This window comes from Cetorhinus maximus, chromosome 3, assembly GCF_964194155.1.
Source record: "Cetorhinus maximus chromosome 3, sCetMax3.hap1.1, whole genome shotgun sequence".
Taxonomy (NCBI): domain Eukaryota; kingdom Metazoa; phylum Chordata; class Chondrichthyes; order Lamniformes; family Cetorhinidae; genus Cetorhinus; species Cetorhinus maximus.
In genome coordinates, this window is record NC_135881.1 from 158,375,512 (window position 1) to 158,389,997 (window position 14,486).

Here is a 14,486-nt window from a genome sequence, read left to right on the forward strand (position 1 = left end):
CCTTTTCCATAGCCAAGCTAAACCTGATGATACAATGATCATTGTTCCCTAAATGTTCCCCTACTGATACATAATCTACTTGGCCCAGCTCGTTCCCAAGAATCAGGTCCAGCAATGCCTCCTTCTTCATTAGACTGGAAACATACTAGTGTGGAAGATTTTCCTGAACAAACTCAAGGAACTCTTGACCCTCTCTGACCTTTACTCGGGCCAAAACTTCTGTTCTCTGGAGTGTTGTACCTGAGGGCTACCCCAAAGATGCACTGGGGTACCCACCCCACGCTGGAAGTCCCCAAGTAAAGATTGCATGGCAATTGCCCAGGAAGTTAAACTTCTGTCGGACGATTGCCCTGCACTTGGGTTTAATTTACAAACTTCAGATGGTTCTGATTGTCTTATAGTAATAGTTACCTAGGAAAAGTTAGAAGTATTAAAACCATTACTAACTTCTGGGTAGCTCTTGTACAAACCCACCCACCCCTGCCCATCCCCCACATGGGGCTCCCTTCACCCCCTACCCCTCCAAGGAACCCCCCCCCCACTCCACGGTACCCCCAACTACGCCCCCAACTACACCCCAAGGCTGCCCTCCCAATGCCCCAACTTCAACCCCACCCTCCCAACTACACTCTAACCCATTCCTACTGCACCCCACCCTCTCCAACTGCAGTCCACCCCCTCTGACGCCACCCCCACCCCCTCCGACGCCACCCCCACCCCCTCCGACGCTATCCCCACCCTCTCCGCCTACACCCCCCACCCCCTCCGCCTACATCCCCACCCCCTCCGCCTACACCCCCACCCCCTCCGCCTACACCCCCACCCCCTCCGCCTACACCCCCACCCCCTCTGCCTACACCCGCAACGCCTCCGACTACACCCCACCCCTCCCGAGTACATCCCACCCTCCCGACTATATCCCAGACCTCCAACTACACCCCCACCCCTCTGACTACCTTGTCCACTGCGCTGACTATGCTTTCCATGGACCAACTTCACTCCACCCCCAGAGACTTCACCCCCACTCCCTCCGACTCCACCCCTAGCCCCACCCCCCTCTGACTACACCCCACCCCTCCCGAGTACACCCCACACTCTTGACTATATCCCCACCCCTCCAACTATACCCCCATCCCTCCAACTACCCTTCCCATGCACCAAATTCACTCCACCCCCCCGTGACCACACCCCCACCCCACCGATTACGCCCCTAACCCCCCCCACCCCGACTACCCTCCCATCCCCCAACCATCCACCCCACCTCCCATTCCGACTACACCCCCAAAACCCCGGATGCCCTCCCCAGTACGCCGGACTACCTTACCCACCCCCAACTACCCTTGAACTCCCACTGAACACCGAACCACTGACCTCCCAACGGCCCCCTCCACACTGACCACCCGACCACGCCCCCATCCCCAACATCTACTACCCTCTTACCTGACAAACTTACCGTCTTCCTGGCTTCTGGGCCGATTAGGCCTGTATTCACTGGAATTTAGAAGAACATATAAAATTCTGACAGGGATGGACAGACTGGATGCAGGGATGATATTTCCTCTGGCTGGGGGAGGGTCTAGAACAAGGGGTCACAGTCTCAGGATACGGGGTAGACCATTTAGGACTGAGATGAGGAGAAACTTCTTCACTCAGAGGGCGGTGAACCTATAGAATTCTCTACCATTGAGGGTTGTGGAGGCCAAGTTACTGAATGTATTTAAGAAGGAAATAGATTTATGGTGTCAAGGGGTATGGGGAGAGCACAGGAGTATGGCGGTGAGATAGATAGCCATCGTCATATTGAATGGTGAAGCAGACTCGAAGGGCAAAATGACCTGTTGCTGCTCCTATTTCCTATGTTTCTCAAATTGACTGGACCTTTAAACCTACCAGATTTATGGCAGCAAGTGCTGTAATAAAAGGGGCGTGTCTTCTTCCAACTCAGCTGCACTCGACACAAGGCCTCGGGAACCTGCTACACTTTTCTCATCCAGTCCGAGTTGGAAGGTCAGGCCTCATTTTAGGGTAAATAACTAGGAGTGGAGTGACAATCTGACTCTGATTGCCATTCTACAGAAATTATGGCCCACTAGAAAAGTCAGCAATATAACAGTTTTGCAGCATGTACAGAGGGAGGGGAGGAAAGACAAAAAGGTAAGGTCTGTGACAGGATGGAAGGCAGGTGTAATTGAATGTACTTGATCAAAAACTGTTGCATCTCTTAACTTCTTCCAGTTCTACTGCAAAGTAATCAACTTGAAACGCAGGCCTGAGTTTTTGTAAAAATGAAAAGCTTCTCTGTTGTTACTAAAATGGTGGCAGAGGTCCGAACATGACACCTACTATTTTCACAGCAAGTGATGGGGGCAAGTTCAAAGTTGCACATACATGGTTCACAGAGACAACTGCACATGGTAAAGTGCGGCTGCCTCAGGCTGATCTGATTTTTGCTCGTGGGATGTCCAAAACACGACTTGTGCATTTCAGACCTGGTAGGAGAAAGTCTAAAGTTGCTGGAACTCTTTGGAAAGGTAGGGAACCCCTTTGGATATGGTCCCGGTACATCTTTGGGGGAGGTCAGGTGCCCTTTGGGATTTTTAAAAGTAGACGTGAATGTGTGTAAAAAGTGCATAAACCCATTGGAACTGTCAAGCCCATTTGAGCTGTCAAAAGGAGCTTTCAAGAGAGCTTTCAAAAGAACTGTCAACAGAGCTGTCAAAAGGAGGAGACGGTGGCTTGGTGATAATGCCACTGGACTAATAATCCATTAAGGACCAGGCTGATTCTCTGGGGGACATAGATTTGAATCCCACCATGGCAGTTGGTGGAATTTAAATTCAGTAAATAAGTCTGGGATTGAAAGCTTGTCTCAGTAATGGTGACCATGAAACCATCACCAGTTGTCATAAAAACCCATCGGGTTCAGTAACGTCTTTTAGATAAGGAAATCTGCTGTCTTATCTGGTCTATATGTGACTCCAGACCCATATCAATGTGGTTGACTCTTAACTGCCCTCTGAAATGGCTGAGCAAGCCACTCACTTCAAGGCCAATTAGGGATGGGCAATAAATGCTGGCCTTTCCAGTGACACCCATGAAAGAATTTTTAAAAAGAGCCAGTAAAAGGAACTGTCAATAGAACTGTAAAAGGGAGTTGTCAAGCTGTCAAGGCATTTAAAACTCCTGCCGTTTATATATTTTTAAAAAACTGTCCGCTGTGTTAAAAAATTCAGTGCTTGCTATTTAATTCCACCTCTGCCTGAGGGTTATAATTACAGGATTAGAGCTGCATAGCTGATTTCACAACCTTTCATTATCACAGTGGGGTGCCTGTCAGTTCACAATTTGATTGACAGCACCAAATGGGGCTATGAATTCCAGCGCTCTTTTTAAAAATGTATTCGTGGGATGGGGGGGAGCCCTAGCTAGGCCAGCATTTATTGCCCATCTCTAATTACCCTTGAGAAGGTGGTGGTTAGCTGTCTTCTTGAACAGCTGCAATCCATGTGGTGTAGGTACACCCACAGTGCTGTTCGGGAGGGAATTCTAGAATTTTGACCCAGCGACAGTGAAGGAACGACAATATATTTCCAAGTCAGGATGGTGTGTGGCTTGGAGGGGAACTTTCAGGTGGTGGTGTTCCACTGTGTCTACTGCCCTCGTCCTTCTAGATGGTAGTGGCCTTGGGTTTGGAAGGTGCTGTCTAAGAAGGCGTGGTAAGTTCCTGCACTGCATATTGTAGATGCTGCCACTGTGCGTTGGTGGTGGATGGAATGAATGTTGAAAGTGGTGGATGGGGTGCCAATCAAGTCAGCTGCTTTGTCCTTGATGGTGTCAAACTTCTTGAGTGTTGTTGCACTCATCCAGGCAAGTGGAGAGTATCCCATCACCTCCTGACTTGTGCCTTGTTGATGGTGGACAGGCTTTGGGGAGTCAGGGGGTGAGTTACTTGTTGCAGGATTCCTAGCCTCTGACCTGCTCTTGTAGCCACAGTATTAATATGGTTTGTCCAGTTCAGTTTCTGGTCAATAGTAATCCCCAGGATGTTGATAGTGGGGGATTCAGTGAAGATAATGCCATTGAATGTCAAGGGACATAAGGGATTAAAGGAAAATGTAGTGAATTAGTTTTTATCACAGAGTTTTTTAAAAAAATAGCGAGTTCACGACTAGATACTTAAGAACTTAATTTAATTGCAGCATGGGTCCTGAGGTCTGCCCATGGTGGATACTGGGTGAGTTGGCATGGTAGGTGTATGGGTAAAGGATAGTGTGTAGAGGGTCATAGGTTGTCTTGGAGGATATGAGGGGCCATGCGGGATGGAAGAGTGGCATAGGTCGGCACAGTAGGTATGAGGAGCCATGGCAGGTGGATGGGGGTGCATGAGATGGCATGGGTTGGCATAGGAAGTATGTGTGTGTGAGGCGGTGAAGACTGGAGGGCTGTTTTCTGCTTTATTATTTCTTCTCATTGCTTTGATGAAGTGCTGATGCACTGAAGCAGGCCTTCCGTCTAGCCTGCCTCCACACTGTTTCTGGGATGACCTGCAATGATGCCCATAAAACCTGGCCCGCCCGCGTTGAAAATCTGTAATTCTAGGGCAATTTTTCACTTGTTGGGTTTGCTGAGACTGGAATTGCCCCGACTCTACACTCTGGATGCAGGAGCGAAAATTCAAGCTGCTGACTTCATTTCTCTCTCCACAGATGCTGCCTGGCCTGATGAGTATTTCCAGCATTTTCTTTATTTATTTCAGATTTCTAGCATCTACAGTATTTTGCTCTTGTAATTTTTCCAAGTTAATATTTTCCAGAAGTTTGTAATTTTAATGTTTTACTGCAGCGTAAATGTTATTTCTAATTCCATATGATGATCTAGTGGAAATAGGAAAATGTTGACTAAAAACACTATCAAATTATTTGCTAAATTTGATTGGATGATTCCATTACACATTCATGAGCTTTCAAAAAAACAATTGAGGGATTTTATTGCTTGATCTTCTGCTTTTTATTCTTTCCTCATTGCTACTTTGTGCTATTTTTGATTTGTTTGTATTTATTCACTTGAACTGCTGTCTTAACAGAAGTGTTATTTTAATTCTTTCATGAAATGTGAGTGTTACTAGCTAGGCCAGCACTTGTTATTCATCCTTAATTGCCCTTGAGAAAGTGGTGGTGATCCACATTCTTGAACTGCTTTAGTTCATCTAGCGCAGGTACACCCACAATACTATTAGGGAGTTCCAGGATTTTGATCCGGTGACAGTGAAGGAATATAGTTCCGAGTCAAAATGGTGTGTGGCTTGGAGGGGAACTTGTAGGTGGTGGTGTTCCCATGTCTTCTGCACTTGACCTTCTAGGTGGTAGAGGTCACAGGTTTGGAAGGTGTTGTCGAAGGAACCTTGGCGAGTTGCTGCAGTGCATCTTGTTTATTGTACACACTACTGGCACTGTGCTTCGCTGGTAGAAGAGTTCATGTTTAACATGGTGGATAGGGTGTGAATCAAATGGGCTGCTTTGTCCATTCTTTTATTCTTTCACGGGATGTGGACTTCTCTTTCTAGGCCAGCATTTATTGCCCATCCCTAATTGCCCTTGAGAAGGTGGTGGTGAGCCACCCTCTTGAACCGCCGCAGTCCATGCATCCTAGATGGTGTTGAGCTTCTTGAGTGTCGTTGGAGCCACATTCACCAGGCAAGTGGAGAGTATTCCATCACACTCTTAATTTGTAGATGGTGGACAGGCTTTGGGGAGTCAGTAGTGAGCTACTCGCTGCAGAAATCCCAGCCTCTGACCTGCTCTTGTAGCCATTGTATTTACGTAGCTCGTCCAGTTCAGTTTTGGGTCAATGATTCAGCGATTATAGTGCCTTGAATATCAAGAGTAGATTCTCTTTTATTGGAGACTTTCATTACCTGGCACTTGTGTGCTATGAACGTTATTAGCCCAAACTTGAATGTTGTCAAGGTCTTGCTGAATGTGGACATGGACTGCTTCATTAACTGAGGAGTTGTGAATGGTTCCGAACATTGAGCAATCGTTTGTGAATATCCCCACTTCTGACCTTATGATGGAGGGAAGATCATTGATGAAGCGGCTAAAGACACTAGGACACTACCGCGAGGAATGCCTGTAGTGATGTCCTGGGATTGAGATCATTTGCTTTCAACAACCACAACCATCTTCCTTTGTGTTAGGCATGATTCCAACCAGTGGTGAGTTTTCTACCTATGCCCATTGGCTTCAGTTTTGCCAGGACTGCTTGATGCCACACTCAGTCAAATGCGGCGTTGATATCAAGGGCAGTCACTCACACCTCCCCTCTTGCATTCAGTTCTTTTGTCCATGTTTGGACCAATGCTGTAATGAGGTCAGGAACTGAGTGACCTGGTGGAACCCAAGCTGAGTATCAGCAAGCTGGTTATTGCCACATAAGTGCTGTTTGATAGTGCTGTCCACAACACCTTGCGGCACTTTGCTGATGTTGATAGTTGGCCAGATTTGATTTGTCCTCCTTCTTGTGGACAAAACATGACCCAGTTCAGCATTTTTTGCTCAATGGTTATCTCATAAGGCCACAATTTGAGGTGTAACGTCATTGGAAGGTGTAATTCAATTAACATTTTAAAAACAAAGATGCTTATTTACCACCGTTCTACCCAAGCACGGCTGGAGTAATGAAATAGCTTCACCTGAACAGATGTGAATTTGCATGCATTTCAGAATTCAAGTCATTCAAGCCCCTAGTGCAAGGATACCCCTGATTTGCACCACAAATCAAAGGAGGAAATTGGACTGCTGCAGGTCTGAGAGAATGTAATGGCCACTAGTTGTAGAATCTTTTGACGACTGTCTGAAAAACATCAGCTAGGTGACTTCCTGATTGATTATGCTGCCCCAGAAATGTAATAAAAAAAACTCCATCTGGAGGTGTTGGGCATAACTTGTAAGTTGACTTGCCAGGAGATACTCCTGAAATCAGAAGACATTCTGATGTCACTCCTGAACCACTTATACTCAATTTAAATGCCCCTGATAGTTTAATATGGTAGCTGTTTGCTCAGGGCAGTGGAGACCCCTAGAAATCTACACAAGGATTTAACTTTTGCTTAAACCCCACTAATATCTGTACCAAGGTGAAAAACAGAAAACATATAACCTCAAGCTTTTATACACATATTAGTTTGAATCTTTGCATTTAATATTAGCATATTAGTGTTTTTTTATATAATGTTTACAATTAAACTTTATAGAAACACTTTCAAAGTGCATCATCTTTCTAAGGTCAATTGTTGGAATGCAGAATTTATTGCTTCTGTCACCCTTCACTCCAGCTGCATTTTCACTGCAAATATGTCTTATTCAACAGACAGGAATATTCCATATTTGTGGGTGATCTCTCTTCTGAAGTTGATGATTTTCATCTGTATGATTACTTTGTGAAAAAATATCCATCTTGTAGAGGTGGAAAAGTGGTGACAGACACATCTGGGAACTCAAGGTACTGTAACTGCTTTGTGATATCAATGCTTAAAGTTCTTGTATACTTCTACAGAGACCTTAACAGGAAAGACATCTCAGCAAACTGCAATTATCAATGTAATTTATATGTTTTGGTATTAAACACTGAAATTTAGTTGTAACTTAATGATTATTAAATGGCCATTTTGTCAATGTGCTATGAAACAGCCCGTTTTTATAAACCACAATGGCTAATGAAAACCATGCCATACATTGAATAAGAACGTTCTTTTTGTCCCAGCTAGGATTAACAAGGACACCAAATACTTGGACTGATGATACCTCAGATGTAAAGTAATAACTCTAATATTATGTGGATCAAACTATTTACAATCTGTTGATTCAAGTCAGTTCATTCCATGCAATGTGATGCAATGTAACAGTTCTTTGTTCTTTTTCCTTTATTAGAGGTTTTGGGTTTGTCAGGTTTTCTGATGAAGCAGAACAGAAAAAAGCTTTGGAAGAATGTCAGAACAGCAAAGGATTAGGAGGAAAACCCATCCGAATAAGTATAGCAGTGCCAAAAAGGTAAGCTGGCATGGGAAATGGAATAACAAATCTTATCAATGACTTGGATGGAGGGACCAAATATATAGTTACTAAATTTGCTGATGACACAAAAATAGGTAGGAAAATAAGCTGAGAAGAGGACAAAAGGAATCTGGAAATATGGCTGTTAAGTGACTCAGCAAAAATTTGGCAGCTGGAGTATAAATAGAGAGAGAATGCAGAACTCTGCAGTACAGAGGGATCAGGGTGTCCTGGTACTACTGTACATGAATCACAAAAAGTTATTATGCAGGTACAACAAGTGATGAAGATAAATGGACTATTGTCATTTACTGCATGGGGAATGGAATATAAAAGTAGGGATGTTTTGCTACAGTTATCAGGGCATTAGTGAGACCACATCTAGAGTACTGTGTACAGTTTTGATCTCCTTACTTAAGAAAGGACTTAATTGCATTTCAAGAAGGTTCACTTGACTGAATCCTGGGATGAAGGGGTTATCTTATAAGGAAAGTCTGGACAGTTACGCCTGTATCCATTGAAGTTTAGAAGAATGAGAAGTGACCTTATTGAAACATGTAAGACCCTGAGAGACTTGACAGGGTAATTGCTGGAAGGATACTACCTCTTGTGGGAGAGACTAGAACTAGGGGATGCAGTCTAAAAATATGGGGCCTCCCATTTAAGACAGCAATGAGGAGAAATGTTTTCTGAGGCTCATAAGCCTATGGAATTCTGTTCCCCAGAGAGTGGGTGGAGGCAGGATCATTAAATATTTTTAAGGCAGAGGTAGATAGATTCTTGACTAACAAAGAAGACAAGGGTATAGGGGGAGTTGAGGCCACAATCAGATCAGCCAATTCTTATCAAATGACAGAGTAGACTTGAGTGGCCGAAAGACCTGCTCCTGTTCCTAATTTGTATGTTCGTAAGAAAGAACTAACCAGATTTCAGTTCACAAATGGGATTCAGATTATTAAAAATGCATCTGCATCATGGGTGACCGGAATAATCTTGAGCTCTGAGCCTCAATTAATTGAAAGGTTTATTTGGAGTTAGTTTCTGCCAATCAGAATTTTTTAATTTTCTCTCTTTAAAAGTGGGCAGTGGGACACTGGAGGTGAAAGGAACATAAGTAAAAACGTATTTTTTTAAAAAGGGAAAATAAACAGAATAAGGAGCTGTTGTAGTAAAAATGTAACTAATCTCTGCTCAGAAGAGTTGTACTGGAGAACTGAGAAATCACTAAGTAATTCCACTGTTTGAGAAGATAGGTGAAACATGATTCTGGGAAGTAAAGGTTGATAATTAAGATTACATTTTACAGATATGTTCTCCCAGAGGGTGAGTCTGTACCAAAAGTCCGTGTTTGAAAATCAACACCTTAGGTGGAAGAAATATAGGAAAATTTTACAAACTAATCAACTGTCGATCATTTAGTGCGAGCAAAGGAATAATTCCCAAACCATTTTGGTTTATGGAAGGTTGTGAAACTGATCATTTTAATGAGTAGTTATAACGAGTAAATATAATGCCAAATATAGTGGACACAATTTTATTAATGGATTTTATGGTAGCATTGTCAGCGTGCAGAACATCCAACTCTAATTCAGAATGTTGTGGGTTCAAGCCCTATTCCAGTTTAGGTGCACATAATCAATGCAGTACTGAGTATTTACATTGTTGCTAGTGTTCTATTTAGAATTTCTCCTGGAGTGGCTTCTCTTCCTGCTCCTGCAACGTTACCTCTGGAGGTACCTAAGAATCTACCCTTGACTTTCTATTTCTCATCTGCAAGGTGCCTCTGGACAGAATCATTGAAAAACACACCATCAGATTCTATATGTGTGTTGATGATATCACTTCTCTCTAACCACCACCTCTCGTGACCCTTCCACTGCATCTTATTTTTCTTGTCTGACATCCAAAATTGGATGAACAGATATTTTCTTCAATTAAGCATTGGGAAGACCATTTTGTCTTCAGCCCCCATCAGAAACTCCATTCCATTCCCTAATTTCACCCTGCTATTTGGCCACTCCCACTGCCTCAGATTGTTTGTAAACTTGGTGCCTATTTAACCATATCTTCTCCACTGAACTACCATCTGGAACCTCTGTAATATCATCCCTGCTTCAACCCATCTTCAGTTAAAACCTTCATTCCTGCTTCAGTCTTGACTATTCCAAAGCTCTCCTGGCTGGCTGTATGATTTGCATGAAGTCCCATTTGCTCATCAACCCTTTGCTTGCTGACCAACACTGACTTTCAGGCCAGCAACGGTCCAAATTTAAAGTTCATATTCAAAATAAAAACAAAAATTGCTGGAAATACTCAGCACCTGGGAGAGAAAAAGAATTAACCTGAAAGTCTGAAATTTCATTGTGGCAATTTCATTGCCATCCTTGTGTTCAAATCTCTACATGGCTTTGCCCCTCCCTACCTCTGTAACCTCCTCCAGACCTACAATCCTTCACTGTGTTCCTCCAAACAACCTAAAACCAACAAGGGAAACTGCCATGTTAGATTTAGTAATGACCAGCAAAGATGATCCACGCCTCTAGAGGAAGGTTAACGTGGAAGTCCATGGTCGCCAATGCCCTCTCAAGCCATCATACCTGAAGAGAGAGAGAATAATCAGTGAGACAGATTTAGTTAAATGGTCAAACAGTGCATGAACATTTAGCTAATAACGATCATGATATGAACCAGTTTGACATAGCGTTTGAAAGGGAGAAACATACAAATGAGGAGGAGTAGGCCACTCAGCCCCTTGAGCTTACTCTGCCATTCAATACGATCATGGCTGATCTGATTGTAACCTCAACTTCATGGTCCCACCTACCCCCAATAACCTTTCACCCCCCTGCTTATCAAGAGTCTAGCTACCTCTGTCTTAAAAATATTCAAAGACTCTGTTTCCACTGCCTTTTGAGGAAGGGAGTTCCAAAGAAACATTAAACAGTTACTAAAATTCTCGGGTGAAACAGAGATTGTCCCCAGTAAACTGGGCAAGTCCGTTAATCGATAAAATGACAGAAGCTCAGTAGTTGTTTGACGTAGAACATAATATGTATCAGCCAGTTTATACCCCTAAGAGGCAAGAGCCAAACATGCCAAATAAAAACATGCAAAACTAAACAAGGAAAAGACAACATAAAACTAAAAAGCTGAATGGCTTTCTTCTGTGCTGTTATGCTCTATGACTCATACAAAGTGCCAGAAGTAGCATAGATTGGGGTGAATAGGATAGGCACAAAGAACAGCAAAGAGTCACAACACAGAGAATAAGAACTACAAAAAGGATCGATCAGAAGAAACTTACAAAGGTAAATCAACTCAAATCTTCTACAATTAAATTAGAAAAAAAAATGACCTGGTCAGGAGCACTGTGGGAATGGTGATATTGTCAATGAAAATAAGGAAATGGTGGCATGCTGAATAATTACTTTACATTGGTATTGACAACAGAGAAAGAGGTCAGCAAGTGGAAATTCCAAGGAAGTTAATATTAACTCAGTGACTCACCAAAATTAATATAAACAAAATAACAGTAATGAAGCAAATAATAGCACTAAAGCGTAACAAATTCCTGGGACCAGATGTTTTCCATACAAGGTTTTAGAGGACGTGAGAACATTGCAGATGCCCTAACTAGTTCGCTCTATTCAGGAACTGTTCCTTTAGATTAGAAGATTGTGCATGTCATGCTGTTATTTAAGAAGGATGAGAGAGGAAAACCAAGGAATTATATTATTTAGAAATTACATTTGTTGTTCGGAAATTACTAGTCTATAATAAGAATAGAGTTGCTAAGCATCTTGAAGATTTTCAGCTGATCAGAGAGAGGCAGTACGGATTTATAAAGGTAGGTCATATCTGATGAACCTAATTGAATTTTTTTGAAGTGGTGACTTAAGTAGGACAGGGAAATATCTATGGACCTTATTTATTTGGACATCCAAAAGGCAATTTTAAAGTTTGTCGTAAGCAGCTGTTAGCTGAAGTTGAATTCCATGAATTTAAGGCAGTAGACCTGTTTAAGAAATTGGCTGAATGACAAGAGATATTGAGTAACCACCCATTGTCCCTACTCTAGTTGGTGGGATGTAAGTAGTAATGTCCTCCATCTGTTTTGGGGCCTCAACTATTTATTAACATCTTGGGTGATGGGATAGAAAGCCACATATTCAAATTTGCCAGTGACACAAAGATAGGTAGCATTATAAGCGGTGTAGATGGAAGCATTAAATTACAAAGATATTGATGGATTAAGTGAATGGATAAAACTGCAAATGGATTTTGGTGTAGGCAAATGTGAACTCATCCACTTTGGATCTAAGCAGGATAGAACAGAGTACTTTCCAAATAATGAAAAGCTAGGAACACTGGATGCCAAGAGAGATTTGGGAGTCACAGAATCATACAGTGCAGAAGAGGCCCTTCAGCCCATCGAGTCTGCACCGACACGTGAGAAACACCTGACCTACCTACCTAATCCCATTTACCAGCACTTGGCCCATATCCTTGAATGTTATGACGTGCCAAGTGCTCATCCAGGTACTTTTTAAAGGATGTGAGGCAACCCGCCTCCACCACCCTCCCAGGCAGTGCATTCCAGACTGTCACCACCCTCTGGGTAAAAAAGTTTTACCTCACGTCCCCCCCTAAACCTCCTGCCCCTCACCTTGAACGTATGTCCCCTGTGACTGACCCTTCAACTAAGGGGAACAGCTGCTCCCTATCCATCCTGTCAATGCCCCTCATAATCTTGTACGCCTCAATCAGGTGGCCCTCAGTCTTCTCTGCTCCAACGTAAACAACCCAAGTCTATCCAACCTCTTTTCATAACTTAAATGTTTCATCCCAGGCAACGTCCTGGTGAATCTCCTCTGCACCCCCTCCAGTGCAATCACATCCTTCCTATAATGTGACGACCAGAACTGCACACAGTACTCTAGCTGTGGCCTCACCAAGGTTCCATACAACTCCAACATGACCTCCCTACTTTTGTAATCTGTGCCTCCATTGATAAAGGCAAGTTTCCATATGCCTTTTTCACCACCCCACTGACATGCCCCTCCGCCTTCAGAGATCTATGAACACACACACCTTTGTTCCTCAGAACTTCCTAGTGTCATGCCGTTCATTGAATACGTCCTTGTCAAATTACTCCTTCCAAAGTGTATCACCTCTCACTTTTCAGGGTTAAATTCCATCTGCCCATTTGACCATCCCGTCTATATCTTCCTGTAGCCCAAGACACTCACCCTCACTATTAACCACCCAGCCAATCTTTGTGTCATCCGCAAACTTACTAATCCTACCCCCCACTTAGTCATCTATGTCATTTATATAAATGACAAATAATAGTGGACCCAGCACAGATCCCTGTGGTACACCACTGGACACTGGCTTCCAGTCACTAAAGCATCCTTCTGTCATCACCCTCTGTCTCCTACAACTAAGCCAATTTTGAATCCACCTGATCAAATTACCCTGTATCCCATGTACATTTGCCTTCTATATAAGTCTCCCATGTGGGACCTTGTCAAAGGCTTTGCTGAAATCCATATAAACTACATCAACTGCACTACCCTCATCTACACATTTGGTCACTTCCTCAAAAAATTCAATCAAATTTGTTAGGCATGACCTCCCTCTGACAAAGCCATGCTGACTATCCGTGATCAAACCTTGCCTCTCCAAGTGGAGATAGATATTCTCCTTCAGAACTTTCTCCAATAGTTTCCCTACCACTGACATGAAACTCACTGGCCTGTAGTTCCCTGGCTTATCTCTACAACCCTTCTTAAATAGCAGAACCACATTAGCTGTTCTCCAGTCCTCTGACACCTGCCCCGTGGCCAGAGAGGAATTAAAAATTCGGGTCAGAGCCCCTGTGATCTCCTACCTTGCCTCCCTCAGCAATCTGGGACACAAATCATCTGGACCTGGAGATTTCTCCACTTTTAAGCCTGCCAACACCTTGTCACTCCCTATATCAATTTGCTTAAGAACCTTGCAGTCTCTCTCCCCCTGAGTTCGATACCTTCATCCTCATTCTCTTGGGTGAAAACGGATAAAAAGTATTGATTCAACACTCTAGCGATGTCCTCTGGCTCCACTCATAGATTGCCCCCTTGGTCCCTTATGGGCCCTACTCTTTCCCTGGTTATCTTCTTCCCATTGACACACTTATCGAATATCTTTGGATTTTCCCTAGCCCAAGTACATAGATCATTAAAATTTGTACAGGTACATAAAATAATCAGAAAGGCTAATGGAATGTTGGCCTTTAGAAGTCTACAATACAAAGGGGTATAAGTCACGCTTAAGCCAAAAATACCCTTGTTAGACCGCATTTGGAGTACTGCGAGCAGTCATGGGTACCACACCTTAGGAAGGCCTTGGAGGGAGTGCAGTTTATGACTACTGGGGGCTGGTCTTTGTGGG

General features: G+C 43.4%; 1 protein-coding gene across 5 annotated transcripts in view; it reads left to right on the top strand.

Annotated features, from left to right (window-relative positions):
• trnau1apb (tRNA selenocysteine 1 associated protein 1b) overlaps positions 1-14,486 on the top strand; it is a 65,661-nt gene that overhangs the window by 23,981 nt on the left and 27,194 nt on the right. For all 5 annotated transcript variants that reach the window (XM_078539165.1, XM_078539168.1, XM_078539169.1 and 2 more), the window contains 2 exons: positions 7,369-7,500; positions 7,929-8,048. In XM_078539165.1, coding sequence (XP_078395291.1) covers positions 7,369-7,500; positions 7,929-8,048 — 252 coding nt within the window. The remainder of the gene's footprint in view (positions 1-7,368; positions 7,501-7,928; positions 8,049-14,486) is intronic.